This window comes from Lacerta agilis, chromosome 16 (genome assembly GCF_009819535.1).
Source record: "Lacerta agilis isolate rLacAgi1 chromosome 16, rLacAgi1.pri, whole genome shotgun sequence".
NCBI lineage: Eukaryota > Metazoa > Chordata > Lepidosauria > Squamata > Lacertidae > Lacerta > Lacerta agilis.
Window position 1 is genome coordinate 13,388,232 of NC_046327.1, and position 20,354 is coordinate 13,408,585.

The window sequence follows — 20,354 nt, forward strand, 5'->3', positions numbered from 1 at the left end:
CTGAGAAAACAAAAAAGTAAAAAAGTACGGTAAAAGCCAACAACTTAAAAACATTCATTTTAACAATACTAATGCTACGACCAACTGTAATTTATTTGTTGCACCCTGCCCATCTGATTGTGTTGCCCCAGCGGCTTCCAACAGAAGAAAACGTCAAACAGTAAAAGCTTCCCAATACAAGATCTGCCTTCAGGTGCCTATGGGAGGTCAGATAGTTGTTTATTTCCTTGACATCTGATGGGAGGGTGTTCCACAGGGCGCCTGCCTGGTTCCCTGTAACCTCACTTCTCGCAGGGAGGGAACCGCCAGAAGGCCCTTGGAGCTGGACCTCAGTGTCCGGGCTGAACGATGGGGGTGGAGACGCTCCTTCAGGTATACTGAGCTGAGGCAGTATTAAATAGGATTTATTTTATGTTTAATTTTTTAATTTTCTTTAATGTGATGATTTTGTTTAATTGTGAAAATGGCTGAAAATATTTTTATTTTTTTTAAAAAAAACAGTTACTAGTAGCCACAGTGACTATGCTGTACCTCCACTGTCGGAAGCAGTATGCCTCTGAATACAAATTACTGGAAATCACTAATGGGTGCGATGCTGCTGAGCCCTGGTCCTGCTTTTGAGCTTCCCATAGGCATCTGGTTGGCTGCTATGAGAACAGGATTCTGGGCTAGAAGGGGCACTAGTCTCATCCAGCAGAAGTCTTCTTATGTTCTTACCCCTTCTAATTTTTTTTAGATTCTACAATGCTGGGTTTCAAGTCACAGTTCCAAAAAGGGGAACAAGTTCCTACGTGACCCGGAATGTGCACATTATTACGGGCTTTTGTTTTGTTCCATTCCACCGTTCACAGTTTAGTAGCCTTAAATGCAATTACCTTCCGAGAGTTCCACATTGCATGGTGGTTGGCCAAATTCATGAACTTGTACACCAAGTCCGGCTGGTTGAGGTCGCTAGCGAGCGAACAAAGCTCCTGGTAAGTAGAGAGACCCTGGCTTGGGAAAACAGGAATGAAAAATTAATGCCACTTTTAAAAAAAAAAAAAAACTCCACTTGCAAAAATTACCAGGGAATGGGACTTCCATATTGTCAAAGCTGCATCCTGGGCGTTGATTTAAGTAACAGCTATTGGACAGTTACAGGTAGGTAGCCAAGTTGGTCTGCCATAGTCAAAACAAAATAAAATAAAAAAATTCCTTCCAGTAGCACCTTAGAGACCAACTAAGTTTGTTCTTGGTATGAGGTTTCGTGTGCATGCACACTTCTTCAGATACATGCATGCACACAAAAGCATGCACACAAAAGCTCATACCAAGAACAAACTTAGTTGGTCTCTAAGGTGCTACTGGAAGGAATTTTTTTATTTTATTTTGTTTTGACTATTGGACAGCAGAGTCCTTTTTCAAAACTCTTAAATGGGAAAACTTCCAGATAAAACTGAATGAGGAAACCAAGACCTTCAGATTTAGCGTATTCCTCGTTCTGGAGGAGGGGGGGCCACACACACCCAAGGAAGCCTTTTTCAGAGTCCAAATTAGTCAATGAGCTTACCCATCTGGAGTCTTGCCAAGGCCTGATCCCTGGAACATCACTGTCTCTCCAGTCACTTCGTGCCTGGCTCTGGAAAGAAAGCATGCTTTTATAGTGGTACCTCGGGTTACAAACGCCTCGGGTTACAGACTCTGCAAGTTTGCAAAGTTGACAGCGGGTTTCAAATTTATGACACCTTCCGGTAAGTAGATACAGATATGCTTTATTATTTTGAGAAATGTTAGCAAAATGGTGAAACCCTGCTTCAGTTCTGGTGTGTTTATAATTTGGGACTAAAATAGGTAGCAATGATCAAATATATACTTCTGTAAGGTTCTCATTGTAATTCCTGCTCATGGGTGAAGCGATTATACTTTTATTGCTTGCTCTTGTTAGGACCAACAATTTTAATTTATTTTTTATTTGGCATGGAAATATGTATGTTGCTGTGAGCATAATAATCAGTGGAAGTGCAAAGGAAGTAATGTAATAGCCATCTCTATGAGAGAGAGAGAGAGAGAGAGAGAGAGAGAGAGAGAGAGAGAGAGAGAGAAATGGCCAGGTTGGGTTCCATATACAGTGGTACCTCGGGTTACAAACACTTCGGGTTACAGACTCCGCTAATCTGGAATTAGTACCCTGGGTTAAGAACTTTACCTCAGGATGAGAACAGAACCCGTAATAATAAGAATAATAAGAATAAGAATAAGAATAATAAGAATTCAGATAATAATAATAATAATAATAATAATAATCTGAATTCTGCCCCACCTGATTGGCAGTATTTCAGTTATTCTGATAAGACTTGGGTCTGCAGCATGTACATTGAATACACCAACTTGTACAAATGTTATAAATGAGCTCATAACCATGTCAGTGCCAGGCTAGATGGAGCTACAAGGTCACTCAGTCCTGACTTCTACAACCCAGACCAGAATTTTCACATTTAGGATTGGGCCGCCATGCAAAAAAGGTTTTACACCAGAGAAGCCCACATTCAATCTAAATTGCAGTCTCTAATAAGCATATGGTGGATAACCAGAATGTCCCAAACATACCTGGGGAATTAAGTGAAATATTTCACACTCGTTATTCACAAATGGTGCCCTCCCTTTAAGCAAATACAGCAAATGTAGGCAAAGGGCCTTCAGGTCTTCCTTTCAAAGACACCAGCTAACACCCTATCTGTGGCTGGTATTCAACCATGTTTTACTCCGTGTAATCCTATTGAAATTAATGGACCTAACTTAATCAAGTTATTTAATTTCAATGGGCCTAACTCTAAGTAAAACTTACTGGAATACCACTCTTTATATTTAAGTCCCTTATTTTCAAAGCTTTGTCTCTTAAACCACACTCTCCTCTTCTCTGACACGGATTCCACATACAACGAGGTGCAAACAAGTACCTTTTCCCAGTCATAAGAGTTTCCACAAGAGTAGTAACCAGCTCCTGCTGGTCTTGCTCACTCCCAAGCTCATACACCAAACCGAGGCCTTTGGAAGCAACATCTTGGCTGAGTTCTTCGAGAAACAGAAAGCAAGTTCGTATGAATAGGGAATAAGAATTAAGAGCTCTAGCAAAATAATGATGACAGTAAGATATGCTTCACAAGCATAAAAAACACAGAAGTTCTGCAAACAAGCTGAGTGTTTGAAACACCACCACAACCTTGAAGTAGCAGAGACATGCAGGCTATCATCATGATCCAGAAAATCAAGCTTGACAGTCTGAAGTCCTACAAGTTATGGGGAATCCTCTCTCATGCAAAGGAATGTTGCCTTGATGCATGACAATTCCCCACTGTGCTTCTGGCACATGATAGAAGATCGCAGGAAAAGGTGTTTGCACACCTGGATTTCAATTCCAGAATGCCATAGAGCAGCCCGGAGGAGAAAGGTGTAAGGCTTTGGGGATAACTACAGTCCTACCTTGGAAGTCCAGCAGAATCTGTTCCGGAAGTCCGTTCGACTTCCAAAATGTTTAGAAACCAAATTGCTGCTTCTGATTGGCTGCAGGAAGCTCCTGCAGCCAATCAGAAGCTGCAGAAATCGTGTCAGACATTCGGCTTCCAAAGAACATTCACAAACCGGAACAGTCACTTCCGGGTTTGTGGCGTTTGGGAACCAAAACATCCGAGTACCAAGGCGTTCGGGATCCAAGGTATGACTGTATGGAGAGGACAGCACCTTAGGATCTAGACTGCCAAATGGAGAAAAGCAGGGGGAATAGGAACGTTGTATGTCCTGTAGCTGCCTGCTTAGCTAGGTGCAATAGTAGTAAAAACTTTGAGAGCGTTGTTTATTGTGCACAAACTTCTCTCCCAGCCCATCGTTCTGGTCGTGGTGGTCAGTTACACTCTCTGCTTTACACATTGATCCAACAGAAATAATCACTTTATCTACCTCACAGCACTAATTTTCTGAAACCAGCATGTCAGTAGCAAGTCTATATTTTTAATTTCCACACTCTGTTCATATTCAGTAGCTGCTTTACGTCACTGCATTGCTGAACAATAAACTTTACTGTTACATGGGACTGAAAACAAATATACAGGGCTGCATTTAAGAATAACAGTTTGGGTAACGCTCTTCTACTTGTATCAATATTTGTTGCAGAAATAGTAATAAACAAAAATTAGGTTATAATCTGAATTCCAAGAAGGCTATGCTTTTTAAAAAAGAAAGCAAGAAAGCAAGCCCAATTTCGATATTCCAGTTTATTTTTTGAACTTATTCTTAAAAGTGCAAAGCCAGCAAAAAGATAAAATGAATGCAACTCTACTCAGTAACAACTCCTGTTGAGTTCAATGGAAGATACTCCCAGGTAAACTTGCAATAACTTGCACTGCTCCAGCATTTTCTTTCATCAACAATGCCTGACAACGGGTTCCATTTCTAATAGAGAACAGTAGATTTTTAATCAAGAGGCAAGACTGTGTAAGAATTGGTAGGGCCTCCCCACCAATTCAGTAAATCTTACTATAATTCAGTAAGACCCCCCCCACACACACACACTACTGTTTGCCCTATTGTTGCTGGTTCCTTGCAGCTGCAAATTTTGCCTGCTGTTGCTGAAGGATGGATGCTCAATAACCATCTCTTCCTGCCTTTGTGAACCCAACAAAACGAAACTGAGGAGGTAGAGAGATGGCAAAGCACGCCTACCAAACAAACAAAAATCAGGGAAAACCACAGCCAGCCCACTGGTGCCCAAGGCAAGCAAGCAAAACAAAACAAAACAAAACAGTAGGAGAGCCTTGACAGCACCAAGGAGAATGTCAGTGTCTGTTGGCACTGGGCTGATATGGGCACCATGTTGGGGACCCCAACGTTAGTCTGTATGATTCATTTTATAGAGTTTATAAAACTGCAATGATATTTTTTTCTTACTACTTTGTTAGCCGCCCTGGTGTCGCGCTGGAGATGTGCAAAACAAATAATGCAAAGAGGAAAGCGAGCACAATTCTACTTACCGTCACTGTCGGATAGAGTAGTTACAAATGCCGTTTGGATTTCTTTGAGATGAGACTGCAAAAGAAAGGGGGGGGGAGAGGCAGCTTTTTTCTCACATTCTTAGACTCATCCTACTAGAGTGTCTGAAAAAGTCTCCCATTAAAATAAAGAAGAAGAAAACAACAACCTGTGCCCAATATCCCATCTGCACTTTTGGGGGCGGGGGGAGGAGGACTAGATCACAGGTCAGGAAATTCAAGGCTGCGTACGAACTCAGTGCGGCCTGGTTTGCCAGTTAGAGGAAAGGATACAGGAAACAAAGGTTCGTTCCCTGTGTTACTGTACTGTGTTGCCTTCTATGAAAGAAACATCCGACCAGGGTCAAAGAAAGTATTTCCTCAGTCAAACCAACCCCATGAAGTGTGAATGCGCCTCAGAGACACATCAATCATTCACTTTGTAATCAAAATTCTTCTGTGATTCAATGGCAGCAGTTATCAAATGCAGTGAGATGTGGGACCCTAACAACAACAAAACAACAACACCTTTATTTTCATTGTACAACCTGTGTACAACGAAATTAAACGAGCCCTCCTTCCCCCCAAACACTCAGTCTCGTTGCACTCTGTGTGCTTATCGAACGACAAACCACCTCGCAAGTCAATTCCGCTTTGTTATTACAAGGAGCCCTTATACAGTCTCATGAGCTTTGAAAAAAAGTGACAGGCCCATGAAAGCCAAAAGGCGCTATTGCTTCTATTCCTCTTTTGCCAGCCAGGCATTGCACCAAGAACAAACGGAAATCCATAATACATAAAGAGGCAAAAGGCGCTGGCTTGGTTCTCATGTCACACTAAGTCAAAAAAACCTAAGCAGGCCATCTCTGAGGGAGAAAATCACAGCCACTTTGCTTCTCCCTGGTAATTCAACTGCTGCACTGATCTAAGCGTGCTGTCCAAACCCGGGCTTGTTGTTTAGTTCCCTCCAGACTAAGATTTGCCCTTCGGTTTACAGCTCATGGTTTGTACGGAAGAGCGAAACCAAAAGTCGGGAGTTCAGATATCACACTGAGCCGTACAACATCTTAGCTCAGCATGGTGTAGCCACTGGAGGACTGCCACAACAGAGCCTACACAGTTGCCCTGCACCATGGTTTGGGTTACCATGACATGCAAACCAGGCCAATGAGAAAAGAGAGCACAAAAGATTGACAGAACCAGACAGAGAAAGAAAGAAAGAAATAAAGAAAGGGAAATTTGCTTTGTCTTCATACCTTAATTTCTTTGTGGGTGCTGAGCTTCTTCACCAGTGATAAAAGCCAGATGCAGGATGCTTGTCTTATGTGAGGGTTGGGGCTGACAATGTGCTTATTCAAAATGACATCCAAGACCCAGGGAACCACGTCGTTAACTTTCGCATCTATTTTAATTAAACAAACGGAGAAGGGGAGAGGAGGTTTATTCCAAACGAAAGAATTTAGGGAAAAAACAAGCTGGTCCATCGGCTAGCACTTATTGTTTTCAAATTAGAAGTTCAGCATTTTGGCCCTTACTGGAGTTTTGTCCAAGTTCAGGTAACCTCCTGTACACTTGTGCTTAGGAAAATCTGCAACATACACTATATACGGTTAGAGTGCGATCTTAATCATGACTTTGGTGGGCCAATGTTGTTGGCTTAAGGCCTTGCTGAGGTACATTCAGCATCAAGCGAGAATTCAAAAGGACCAAACTCAGAATAAAATGCAGAGACAAAAAGGCTTGAAGCAAATTTGGAAAACCGGGTATGTTTAACTGCAGGTGCTTTTCTCCTATCAGTTATGAACTGAAGATATTGCATCCTATTACAAGGCTAAGGGGATGGGGACAGGCTTAATCCCAGGTGGCTATTAAGGATTTGAGTGTGAAGCCAGCATCTGAAGGGGAAAGGGAGAGAGACTGAACAAAAGAGATTAGTTTCCACTGATGAAAAAAGGGATAAAGAATTGCATGCACAAGTGGTCATTTCTCCCCAAACCTACCAGCGGGAGGAGTATATTCTTCTTCAGCTACCATCCACGCATCCCGGGCAGCTACAGAGCTAGTTCCTATCGCAGCACTGGTAATAGCTTCACCAACAGTAAACTGCAGTTCAATTTGCTTGGCCTGAGACACACATAACAGGAATTACATTTCAACTTGCTCAGTTCTCCATTGGCAACATGAAAGTTCTGGCTATTCTAGAGAGCAAAGGGAGGTATGCCTTCTTTGCTGAACTGCTCTGAAGGATCTGCCAACTCATTCCTGTGTTCGGATGCTGACACTCGATAACAAAACTTCTAATAGACTCCGCAAGTGACCGAAAACATCACACACAAAAATGTGATGGTGGGGCATGCTTATATACGGTGCAGGGGCTGGGAACGGGACCCCCATGCGAAATGGCCGTCCACTCCCATCAGATGTCAAGGACACAAACAACTATCTGACTTTTAGAAGACATCTGAAGTTTAGGGAAGTTTTTAATGTTTGATTGTGCTTTTACTGTTCTGTTGGGAGCTGCCCAGAGTGGCTGGGGAAACACAGCCAGATGAGTGGGGTATTAATAATAATAATAATTTTATTGTTATTATCATTATCTTTTAAAATCTACAAATACGAAAGCAAGCCTGCTACAACAACTTATCTAAAAAGGGGGGGAAAATTAAGATGCTAAAGCATACCCCTTTGAAAGTGTGACATGAATGACTAAATACCAATTTTAACCCTTCATATTTAATGCAAAACATTCGAGCATTACCTCTACAGAATCCATCAATCCTTGTAAGAGTAGCTTCTGGTGGGGGAAGTTTCCATCCCCTACTGGAAAGTAACCAAGTGTTTGTATAGCTCGCTCCTTCATCTAAAATAATTCAAAGGATTTTTATAAAAACACCAGTCCATGTATATAGGCGGGAAGACAAATCTCCTAACCTCAGAAGTTACTTCAAGCTAGCTGAATGATCACAAATTCTGCATAAAACATCTGAGTCCAACAGGAGCTGTGCAAATACTGTAAGATGCATGAGCAGCCAACAGAATCGTGTGTTTGCCATGAGCTGTACAATTTTCCTACCCAAAAGATTATTCTAAATCCACGCTCAACTGATTTGCTCTAAATAAAAATAATATCATCGGATAAAGTCAAGAAGAGAGGAGTTGTTATTTACGCGAAGGAAAAATACAATCCAAGACAGCTGTTCAAGGATGAAGAAGGGAGATATATAGCAATTGAAATTATAGTTCAAGGCGAAAAATTTATAATCCTGGGACTCTACGCACCAAACGATAAAAAGTCAACCTTTTACAAGAAAATACACGATTTGCTGTTGGACTATTTGGACTATAATGTGATATGCTTAGGAGATTTTAATGGTGCAGTTTCTACCCTAATGGACAGATCACAAAGAGCTAAGATTACAAATGAGGGGAAACTGCCCAAAACGTTCTTTCAGATGATTGACAACCTGGAGTTAATAGATGCTTGGAGATTGAAAAACCCACAAGAAACAGAAGCAACTTATTTCTCAGAACCACAACAGTCGTGGTCGAGGCTGGATTATATATGGATTTCTAAAGGTCTGGCACCAAAAATACAGAAAGCGATAATTTGCCCCAAGACTTGCTCTGATCACAATGCGGTACAATTGGATTTAAAGATCCATTCCAAGGATTCTTTCAGATGGAGAATGGATGATACAATGTTGAGAGACACCAGGCTGATCCAAGAAGTGGCAAATAAGATGAGAGAATATTTTCAGTTTAATCTTAACCAAGGAGTACAAAAAAGAATTGTCTGGGACGCAAGTAAGGCGGTGATGAGAGGATTCCTAATAAGAGAAAGAGCAAAAAAGAAGAAACAACAGAATCAAGAAAAGGAAAGATTATTGAAGGAAATAAATGAAAGAGAGAAGAAATTAAGAGGATATCCTAAAAGTTTGCAAATTCAGAAAGAAATTAAAATCTTGCAGTCCCAGTATGCTAAAATTATAAATCAGGAAATTGAATGGAAAATTAAGTTGATGCGACAAAGAACATTTGATTCTGCAAATAAGTGTGGAAAGATGCTCGCCTGGCAACTTAAAAAGAGACAAAAATTGAATATCATCACTAATTTAAAGGTCAATGAAAAGACAGTGGAGAATCCAGAGGAAATTAGGAAATGCTTCCAAAAATTCTATAAAAAACTGTATAAAGAAGATAAAGTTGAAGAGATAGATATAGAGCACTTCTTGGAGAATAATGGTTTGCCTAGAGTCCCAGAAGAGAAAGTGACAAAACTCAACCACCCAATCACAACACAAGAATTGGAAGAGGCAATAAACAATATGCAGTTAGGAAAGGCCCCAGGACCAGATGGACTATCTGCTAAATATTATAGAACATTGAAAGACTGGCTGATTCAGCCATTAAAAGATGTATGCAATGGATTACTAGAAGGAGATAGGGCACCAGACTCTTGGAAGGAGGCGTATATTACACTGATTTTGAAACCGGATTCTGATAAAACATCAATGAAAAACTACCGACCAATTTCACTACTAAATGTGGACTATAAAATTTTCGCAAATGTTATGGCCACGAGGTTAAAGACCTTGCTCAAGGATTATATCCACAAAGATCAAGCAGGCTTTTTGCCTGGAAGACATATAAATAGCAATACAAGGAACATTGTGGATATATTAGAAAGACTGGAGAAGAAGATTAATACGGATGCTGTATTGATGTTTATTGATGCTGAAAAGGCCTTCGATAATATTTCTTGGACTTTTATGAAGAAGAATTTGGAAAAGATGGGGGTCGGCCAGAGATTTATGAATGGCATCAATGCCATTTATACAGAACAAAAAGCCAAAATAATTGTAAATAGTGTAATATCAGAAGAAATCAGGATAGAGAAAGGTACAAGACAAGGGTGCCCTATCTCACCTTTACTTTTTATTACGGTCCTGGAGGTGCTTTTGAACATGATTAGAGTGGATAAACAAATAAAAGGAATAAGGATGGGAGAGAAAGAATATAAACTTCGAGCCTTTGCAGATGACGTGGTGTTATCCCTACAGGAACCTGATAAAAGTCTCCCTAAAGCGTTAGAGACTATTGAAAGGTTTGGGAAAGTAGCAGGATTCAAACTGAATAAGGCCAAGACAAAAGTATTGACAAAAAATATGTCACAATTGCAGACAGAGAAACTACAAGAACTAACTGGATTGAGCTTTGTCAAGAAGGTGAAATATCTGGGGGTGAATTTGACTCCTAAGAATATAAACCTGTTCAAGGATAATTATGAGAAAATATGGAAAGAGATTAAAAGGGACTTAGAGATTTGGACTAGATTAAAGCTTTCCCTGATGGGAAGAATTGCAGCCATCAAAATGAACGTATTGCCAAAGATGTTATTTTTATTCCAAGTACTACCTATAATTGACAGAACTGATGTCTTTAAAAAATGGCAAAAGGACTTATCGAAGTTTATCTGGCAGGGGAAGAAACCCAGAATAAAATATAAAATTCTGACAGACTCTAAAGAGAGAGGAGGATTTTCCCTGCCAGATTTGAGACTCTATTTTGAGGCGGCTGCCTTTTGCTGGTTGAAGGACTGGTTCAGACTAAACAATACAGATGTGTTGGACCTGGAAGGACATGACAATGTGTTTGGCTGGCATGCATACCTTTGGTATGATAAAGTAAAAGTACACAGAGCTTTCAAAAATCATATAATTAGAAATGCCTTGTATCAGGTTTGGATTAGGAATAAAGACTTGTTAGAGAAAAAAACTCCCAGGTGGATATCTCCAGTGGAGGCTAAGGCCTATAAAAGACCAAATATGTCTGCGAACTGGTTAAAATATGCAGATATACTGCAACAGGAAGGTCAAACCTTCAAGCTGAAAAGCTATGAATTAGTGAAAGATGGTGTCTCGGACTGGTTGCAGTATCACCAGATAAATGAAGTTTTTAAGTTAGATAAAAAAGTTGGCTTTCAGATAGAAAAATCAAAATTGGAAACAGAATTAATAGAACCGAACTCAAAAAACCTTTCCAGAATGTATAATTTGTTGTTAGAGTGGCATACTAAAGATGAAATGGTGAAATCAGTGATGATTGACTGGGCTAAAGATGTGGGTCATAACATAATGATGGAGGATTGGGAAAAGTTATGGAGGGAAGGTATCAAGTTTACCGCATCTAATGTGTTAAGAGAGAATATAATGAAAATGATATATAGGTGGTATTTAACACCAGTTAAACTGGCAAAGATGTATCATAGATTGAGTAATAAATGCTGGAAGTGTAATAAAGTGGAAGGTACCTTGTATCATATGTGGTGGACGTGCCCAAAGGTTAAGGACTTCTGGGAGAAAATTTATAATGAGCTTAAAAGAGTGTTGAAATGCACCTTTTCTAAGAAACCAGAGGCCTTCCTATTGGGCATAACCAACCATGAGATATCCAGGAAAGATAGAGTGTTTTTTATGTATGCCACAACAGCAGCTAGAATTCTGATTGCTAAAAACTGGAAAGGTGAAGAGCTCCCAACGATAGAAGAGTGGCAGATGAAGTTAATTGACTTTTTGGAACTCGCAGAACTGACCGCGAAACTCCATGACCAGAGGGAGGAGAAGGTGGAAGAAGATTGGAAGAAGTTTAAAGACTATTTGAAACATCGTGAAAAATTGGTTTTCTGAAGTGAAATCAGAGACAGATATAGGCGACAGCAATTTAATGTGAGAATAAAATAGAAAATGAGAAAGTAAGATAAGACTTTTCTTTGCAATTAAAGTAATCGAAGTTTAGAATATATAATAAAGTTTATAAAGCTAAGATAAGTTGTTATAATGTATAATGAATATGAATAGTTAAGGTGAATGATTAATAAATAGTTACAAAATTACTAAGGTAAATTAGAATTGAACGCTGGAGAGAGGACGGGGGAAGTCCCCCCTAAAGAAGATGTAGAATAAGATTAAGATATAAAATAATTGTTGTTGTTTTTCTTTTTTCCTTTTTCTTTTTCTTGCTTTTTTCTTTGTTTTTTCTATTTGTATTTCATATGTTGTATTGGTTCGTTATAAGATGCAATCAATGATTCTTGTTCTTTGTTTTTTATTATTTTATAAAATCTAATAAATGCTTTAAAAAAATAATAATAATAATAACATAACCCCCCCTTTTTTAAATTTGGACAATAAGTTTTATAAAAGTCAGTCTTTTATCCATAAGAAGATGGGCTTTATTTATCTGCTTCACATGAGTAAACCTATGAACGCACATGCATAAAGAAACAACGAACCATTGCAAAACATTACCTTATTAGTTTCCTTGCCTGAGGGAATTCTGGCCAGCAAACTTTCAACAAGATGAAGCTTTGTAAATCCAGTCCCTTCATTCGGGATGGGCAGAGGCGCATTCCTGCCTATTTCCCCCAGTGCTGTACAAGCAGCTACTGCCAAAAGGGGTGAGGTACTATCCAGAAAAGAGCCTAAAATAAAAACAAACAGGACGGCTGAATTTCTCCCTTAAGAAGCCAGCAATTCAAAAATTTAAGGCAGGCATAGGCAAACTCCAGCCCTCCGGATGTTTGGGACTACAATTCCCATCATCCCTAGCTAACAGGACCAGTGGTCAGGGATGATGGGAATTGTAGTCCCAAACATCTGAAGGGCCGGAGTTTGCCTATACTTGATTTAAGGAGACCTAAAAGACAGTAAGACTTCCAGTCTTCTCCAACAGGTATTGTCAGGAACGAAGTCAAAATATTAGTCTGGAATCACAGGTAGAGCTGGAAGGGACTGCAAGGATCATTTGGCCTAGTCCAAGCCCCTGCAATGCAGGAATCACAACTAAAGAATCTCCGACCGATGGCCATCCAACCTCTGCTTAAAAACCTCCAATGAAACAAGAGCCAACATGTTCTGAGGGATTCTGCTCCCTTGCCAAACAACTCTTACTATCAAAAAGTTCTTCCTCAGGTTTAGTCAAAATCTCCAAAACTGAAATAACAGCATACAGTGGAACCTCGGGTTACATACCGTCCTCCTTACGAATGCTTTGGTTAACGAGCTCCACTAACCCGTAAGCAGATGCCCCTAGTTGCAAACTTTGCCCTGGGATGTGAGTGCAGAACCAGGAGGTGCCATTAGAGAAAGCGCGCCTCAGGTTAAGAACGGTTTCGTGTTAAGAACGGACCTCTGGAACGAATTAAGTTCGTAACCGGAGGTACCACTGTATGCATAAGAAGAATATTACATCTGCAGTGCTTGAGTCTCTTCTTCATCTAGTATCTCAGATCACACAAGGCTAATTCATGGGCTGTATTCATGGGACCACTCCATTGATATTTTAAGGGTACAGGCCTTCCCCCCACTTATGTGGGGGTTACATTCTGGGCCCCCGCATGCGTAACTGAAATTGCATTGAGTGGGGAGCACCAATTAATTTGCCATTGTAGCCACAGATAACGAGCATCGTCATAGTCTCACGTCTAGAGAAATAATGATACATTTCTCATTTCTAGAATTCTTCCAACTGATTTTTTTTTAATGTGGAGTATCTTGGCTGCAACTGGAGAAACCTTGGTTCTAGTTTGCACCTCACGCTAAGCCAAACCATAGCTTAGCATGAATGCACAGGGACGCGGGTTCTGGGAGAGAAGATCTGCAGTCTCTTTGCTCCTCCTCAGTTTTGCTGCTGAGCTCTACTGAACTAAACCATAGTTTGGCTTTGTTTGCTGTCCAAGCCCAGGCTTGTGGTTTAGCTCATGAGCCGTAAACCATAGGACATATAAAGCTCATGCTTAGCCTGGAGAAAGCTAAATGACAAGCCCAAATTCAGATGACATATTAAGCCAAACTATGGCTTAGTTCAGGGCAGCAACAGAATAACTGGGGAAAGATGAAGTTCCAGCAAGCTCATACCGTTGTTTGGTTTAGTGCAATGTGCAAACCAGGCAACACAAAACTTAATCTCATGCTAGGAATTGATGCCAAAGCAACGAACAAAACATAGTGCCAATTCCTAAGTAGTGGGTTTAAGACTGCTAATGTGTTACGAGAGCTTTGTAGCAGAGCCCCGAGTGTGGATTAGAGAAATGGACCCAAATCAGTCAAGAATACAGGCAAAGTAGAAAAGGCCATAAACTGACCAATCGTTTCTGTCGTTGACTTTATCAACTGGTCTTGTTCTGGGGCAACAATGGTATTTGGATCTTCCAAGTCATGCAGTTCCACCATCCTCATTTTTCTCTTTGACAAATACCGCCCAACTGTAAATCCGAGAGCCAACAAGGATCCATGTTGCATTTCCAGATTCTGCAGATAAAAAGCAACAATCTCACTAAAGCAGATGCAAATCACTAAAGGATATATATCAGGACATCATAAGCTCTGCATACAAATTAAAGCAGTGGTGTGACTTTCTACTGGTTATCTAACTCATCTAAAACGGCATCCTCCATTAATTCAACAACACTTAAAACCGTTTAATAAATATTATCTGTTACAAACTCAGAATTGTAAGGGTATTTTAAAATATCTGGTATACACTGGTACCTCGGGTTATGTCCGCTTCGGGTTGCGTTTTTTCGGGTTACGCACCCCGCAAACCCGGAAGTGAATTTCGCCGCGCGGACGCTTCTGCGCATGTCTGCACGGTCTGTCCATGCGCAGAAGCGTTCTGCGCAGTTCGCGCATGCGCAAAATGGGCGCTCGGGTTATGTACTTTTCGGGGTGTGAATGGCACCCCAGAATGGATCGGGTACGTAACCCAAGGTACCACTGTACAATTAAATTAAATTCAAGTTAGTGACATGATGTATTCTGTTTTTTCAAATCATCTTCGCCCAAAATGATCCCCCCCCCTCAATTTGTTTGACTGTTTTAATTACAGAAAAATCACTGCTTTCCAAAATATTGGTTAGTTCAACTTCTTTAGATGAAAAGAAAATCATCTGAGGCCTACAGTACCTTTCCTATTTGTCAGAGGCATTAATAAAAGTTAACAGAGAATAGCAGACAAGGAAGACTAAGCTTACATGATTGTCTTTTGCTGTTTTTATCAGGTGCTGAACTGATGTTTTAAATTCGTTTTCTGACACTGTCGACAATACTACTGAATAAAACAGAGCAGCCAGCTCCCGCATCTCTTCCTTATTGGTATTCATAAGGCTCTGAAAAGAGAATGAGAGATACATACACAATTTAACCATGTTACAGTATGTGTAAAAGAATTCACTAGAATTTCAACAATTAAAACAATGATCCAATTGACCTAAATGGTTCGATTTAGGACACTTCTTAGGACAATATGTACCACATAGTGAGTAGTTACAGGAAACCAGGCAGAAGGCCTTCTCAGTAGTGATGCCCACCCTGTGGAACGCCCTCCCATCAGATGTCAAGGAAATTAACAACTATCTGACTTTTAGAACAACTATCTGACTTTTATTTTGTAATCCCTGAGAAGACTTCCTATTCCTGTTTTAATTGCTCTAGAACTGACACTGTATCATTTTGCCTTTGAAAGTAATTTTTAAATGACTTCCTTAAAGAGAAATTGCCACAATCCCCTTTTGTATTTCATCCTTACTTTGTTTAGAACATTAATATTATCATATTTTCAAGGGCAATGCCATACCAATATCCCAATGGCAGACCGTCAAAATGAATCCCTAAGTGATTTACACAGAAGCCTCACCATAAACAGATACCAGGCTAGCACAGGTGTGACGCAGGTTGCAATGTTAACCATTGTCAATAAATCCAGGCCCCAAGCTTGTAAAACATGCATTCCATCTTTTGGGAATCATGCAAACAGTCTGTCTAACTGGAGCAAAATGCATCATTTCCTGAAAAAAAAAAAATATGCACGGTTTTCATAGTATTTTAAAATACCTTTATCCAATCCATTTTGTCCACAAATCTTGCAGCTAGTTTTTCAGGATAGACGGAAACAACCTCCAACAGGCAGTACATCACAGGCAAACCTACGCAGTATTATAAAAACAAAAATAGAGAAGTGGCAAGTTGGCATATTATTTAAAGTCAGTACAAAGACATAGCAGCTTTTGGTATCCTCTCTCATTTGCTGCCTACAAAGCAAACATGCCAAGAACGTTGCAAACAAATATATAAAGCAACACCAAGGCTTATTTTCTTTTACAGGTATAATTTGCATGTCAAAACATTTGGCAGAAACAAGAATACCGTTTAACACCGAAACTCCTATCAAAGAAAATTGCCATCACGTTTGCAAACTTGTTAGGAACTGCTTAAAAAAGAAAGAAACCTAGGATTCTCAGAATACTAAATTAAAAGTTGATTAGGCTGCAATCCTAACCCCACTGATCTGAGTTAAAGACCCAATGAAGTCAAGACGATTTACTTCTGAGTAGATATGGTTAGGGCTGTGTTGCTGGTCCCCTAAAAGCCTTGAGAACTCAAGCTGGCCTAATGTACCACATAGTGACTAGCAGAAGATGAAGTGCAACATCTCGCATGCATAGCGCCATCAGGTGTTTCGAACATCAGGATGCTCCAAGAACATTAGAGTCATTCTGCCCAAGAGCAACGCAATGCCCATGGGCTGAAATTTCACATGCACTGCTGGCAAGTCACTTCTGATGCTCCTAAATGCTTCAGGCAGCTGAAGTGAAGCAAGAAGCTGGAACCAAGCCAAATGCGACCATTCATGACATGCACCTCACCCAAGTCCAAGTCAAAGAGAGTGAAATGCAACCCAGAGACTAGACAGGATCGCCAGCCTATGGAGTCCAGAAAGCGATGCCACCTCAAGGTCAATCTGAGATACACCTTGAGGCACGACAGCTTATTCCAAAACAGCGAAATAGCTGAAACTGGAAAATGCTTATCGCCAAGGATGGAAATTTGGTAATGCAGAAGAAAAATACCATGAATTGTGGAGAAAAGGAAAAAACAAAACAAATTGCATTTCCTTTCCCTCTCTCTTAAAACAAAGACAGAAATCTGAATGCAACTCTCTCAAAAACCGCATGGCAGTTTGGGAAGCCACGCCATCAAAGACTCACCCAAACAGAACCAGAAAGCAGGAAAGATGGAGGAGTAAGCGGCACAGCTGCCAAAATCCCGCGATACTGGAAGTGATGCCACTTCCGGTGTCGCTGTGATGAGAGGAAGTGATGTAAGACGGGGGTGGGGAAAGCCCAGGATTTAGGAGGAAATGGAAGACATGCCAAACGGTGGAATTACAGAAGGATCTCTCTGCTTATGCGGGTGGAAAGGAAAGATTAGAAAATACAGTGGTACCCCAGGTTACGTACCCGATCCGTACGCACCCCGCAAAGTACATAACCCAGGCGTCCATTTTGCACATGCGCAAAGCGCGATATGCGCAAATGGCGCAGAAGCTTTCTGCGCATGCACAGACCACATGGACATGCGCAGAAGCGTCCGCGCAGCGAAATTCACTTCCGGGTTTGCGGGGTTCGTGACCCGAAAAAACGCAACCCGAAGCGGACGTAACCCGAGGTACCACTGTAGTTGTTTTGCTTTTTAAAAAAGGCATCGTACTCAAGACAGCTCATAAAAAACGGCAATCACCCCTCCTTGTCAGACGTCTCCATATTCTCCCCTCTTACTATGTTGTGATGTAAACATGGGGGATGGTGGGAAGTCGCTGCGATGTTCAGGCTGAAGAAAGCTTTTGAAGCTCCCAAACGACAGACCAGAAGGGAGAGAACATGCCAGTCCGGCATGTGTCTCTACCAGGGTCCTACACGAGAGTAGGAGAATCCTAACATCCCCAGCCCTAACACCTACTGTAGCTTAAGGTGAAGAAGTCTTTTAAGACACACCGTGACCTGGATAGTTTAAAGCGAGGGAGGGAAATTAAACTTACGGAGTTCCACAATATGTGATGACGGCCAGAAAAATAAGATGCATTTTTGTAGGCAGGGGGGAAAGAAGCAGAATCATGGAGAATGGGTATATTAATGAGCGTTAGCCATGATACCTACATTGAACCTCCATGTACAACGGTGTTACACCTCTGAATACCAAACTGTGGAGACAGCCAACGGGGAAAGCCCACCGCTCTCATGCCCTGCTCATGAGTACCGCAGGCTGGCAATGGAAACAGAATGCCAGAGCACATGAGCATTGTCCTCCTGGTGGATCAAAACAATTCTTATGTTTTCAGGAAGTAAATTTATTCGCTGCTGACCTAGTGACGGAAAGCAATCACTGCACTGACCTTTTCAGTGCTCATTCATTAAGATTTTTTAATGAATTTGGTAACAACACAGATTTATATAGGAGGGGGACAATGGCAGGGGGGTTCAGACTTCGTAAACAAAATGTCCTGAGGTCCAGCTCCGAGGGCCTTCTGGCAGGTCCCTCACTGCGAGAAGTGAGGTTACCAAGGAGCAAGGCCTTCTCGGTAGTGGCACCTGCCTTGTGGAACGCCATCCCATCAGATGTCAAGGAAATAAACAACTATCTGACTTTTAGAAGACACCTGAAGGTAGCTCTGTTTAGGGAAGCTTTTCATGTTTGATGTTTTATTGTGTTTTTAATATTCTGTTGGGATCCGCCCAGAGTGGTTGGGGAAACCCAGCCAGATGGGCAGGGTATAAATAATAATATATTATTAATTATCATAATCATAATTATTAACGGATAGTTGTATTATCTATATAAATTTGGTATAATTAAGTGTTCTCTTGAAGCCCCAATCTGGAACAGCATTGTAATATATATTACCGCAGTTTAGATAATTTTTTTTATATTACTAATTTTATTCTTCCTTCCTGCATTTATACTGCAATACTGTACTACAAAATGTGGACCTTGTATTATTAGCTTAAAAGGGAAGTTGGGGGGGGGGTTCCTTCTTCTTATTCTGTACTGACATTTTGTACTCGTCTTTGTTTAAACCTTTAATAAATTAAATCAGAAAGGAAAAGATAAGAAGAGCAGCCTTTTCTTTCAGCTGCCTGCGTATCGCTGTTTCTCACCTCCAACACCAGAGAGCAGTTGCTGAAGAAGGCTTATATAGATCTGCACAGGGTTGCTTTCACCACCCTTTGAGGAAGAGGATGTTATGACGTGTCCAGAGAGGAGGTTTCTAATGTAACGGCCAATAGCTGGAGCATGATCCTGCATTTCGGCTAAGCTCTGAGAGGTGGGCACCACACCGGAACTGTGAGCGAGACACATTCGGAGGTACAGGACGATCTAAGCAGCGGAAGAAAACAAGATAAAAGGTTAGGGAAACAGGCCACTAGGCATAGGGAACAACAATCACTATCGGTCAGAAGGCTTCATTCCCTGCACCATAATTCCCAATTTAGTAACACTAACTAGCAGAGCTTCAGAAAGTTCAAAGCACCCCAAATATATTGCCTCAGCTTTGTAAGGTAGGTCAGTATAATTATCTCAGAGTTGCACATGGAGTCTGAGGCTGGGAGCGCGGCTTGTGAGAGGCCACTCACTGAGTTCAAAGCCTGAGCTGAGATTCAAATGGTGACTTCCCAATTGTAATTAAGTCTCCTGGTTACTACGCTATTCCAAAACTCAAATTCAGGCGTTTCTTTCTTTCTTTTTTAAAGAAACAAATAAACAAAGTCAATATGTGCATTTCAGCAGGAACTGCAACTGTGAAAAATAACATTTTGTATAGTGCCTTGGTGCGAACTCCTGCAAAATTGGTTAAGCAGCCTGCAGCTCAAATGTTAGTCTAAGTATGATTCCAGAGGAGTGTTGTCCTCTTTGTTTCTATGGGAATGTGTTAAAAATAGCTTAACTATTCAGCTGAATCAATTTGCTTAGCTTAGGCTGCATCATGCCCAGGGCAATGTTCGTGTCAGAACTCTACACAACCACACAGCTTGTCTTCTGAAGGATAAAACTTGTGCCTCCCTCACCTGTTGGGCAACAGAGCTTCACAAATGGAATGCCATCGCCCACCTAACTATCCAATGTGAGAAGCCAGAGAACATCAACGCAAATCTTAAATTTCAGGCAGGTTCATGTGGGAGGGCTATCGGAATGGACACAAAATTTTGTTATGGCGAAGGGCTTTGTTGCCCAGAAGGTATGATTTCCCCAGAGCTGAAAGTGATACACGTACCTCTCCAAAAGCAGCTGGGTTGAAAGGCATGACTGTAGTCCCTGTCATATATTTAGCAGGTGTTTTCATTCTGTGAGAAGCCTAAAGCGGGGGGGGGGGGGGGACACAAAATATCTAACAGATGTCCAAGCAGCTTGTGCTCAACAACCACAACAACTGAATTCTAGCACAATTAAAATGTATCGTCCAAAAACACTCGAGACTTGGATGGATGCAAACCGGAAGCATATACTTGACTAGTTTGTAACG

General features: G+C 41.0%; 1 protein-coding gene across 1 annotated transcript in view; it reads right to left on the bottom strand.

Moving 5' to 3' along the window:
* Positions 1–20,354, bottom strand: part of ECPAS (Ecm29 proteasome adaptor and scaffold) — a 65,116-nt gene that overhangs the window by 20,081 nt on the left and 24,681 nt on the right. The window contains 13 exon segments of the mRNA XM_033172687.1: positions 876–993; positions 1,550–1,618; positions 2,937–3,051; positions 5,004–5,058; positions 6,257–6,402; positions 7,001–7,124; positions 7,759–7,860; positions 12,308–12,480; positions 14,143–14,308; positions 15,031–15,165; positions 15,890–15,981; positions 18,991–19,210; positions 20,106–20,186. Of these exon segments, the coding sequence (XP_033028578.1) occupies positions 876–993; positions 1,550–1,618; positions 2,937–3,051; positions 5,004–5,058; positions 6,257–6,402; positions 7,001–7,124; positions 7,759–7,860; positions 12,308–12,480; positions 14,143–14,308; positions 15,031–15,165; positions 15,890–15,981; positions 18,991–19,210; positions 20,106–20,186 (1,596 nt within the window).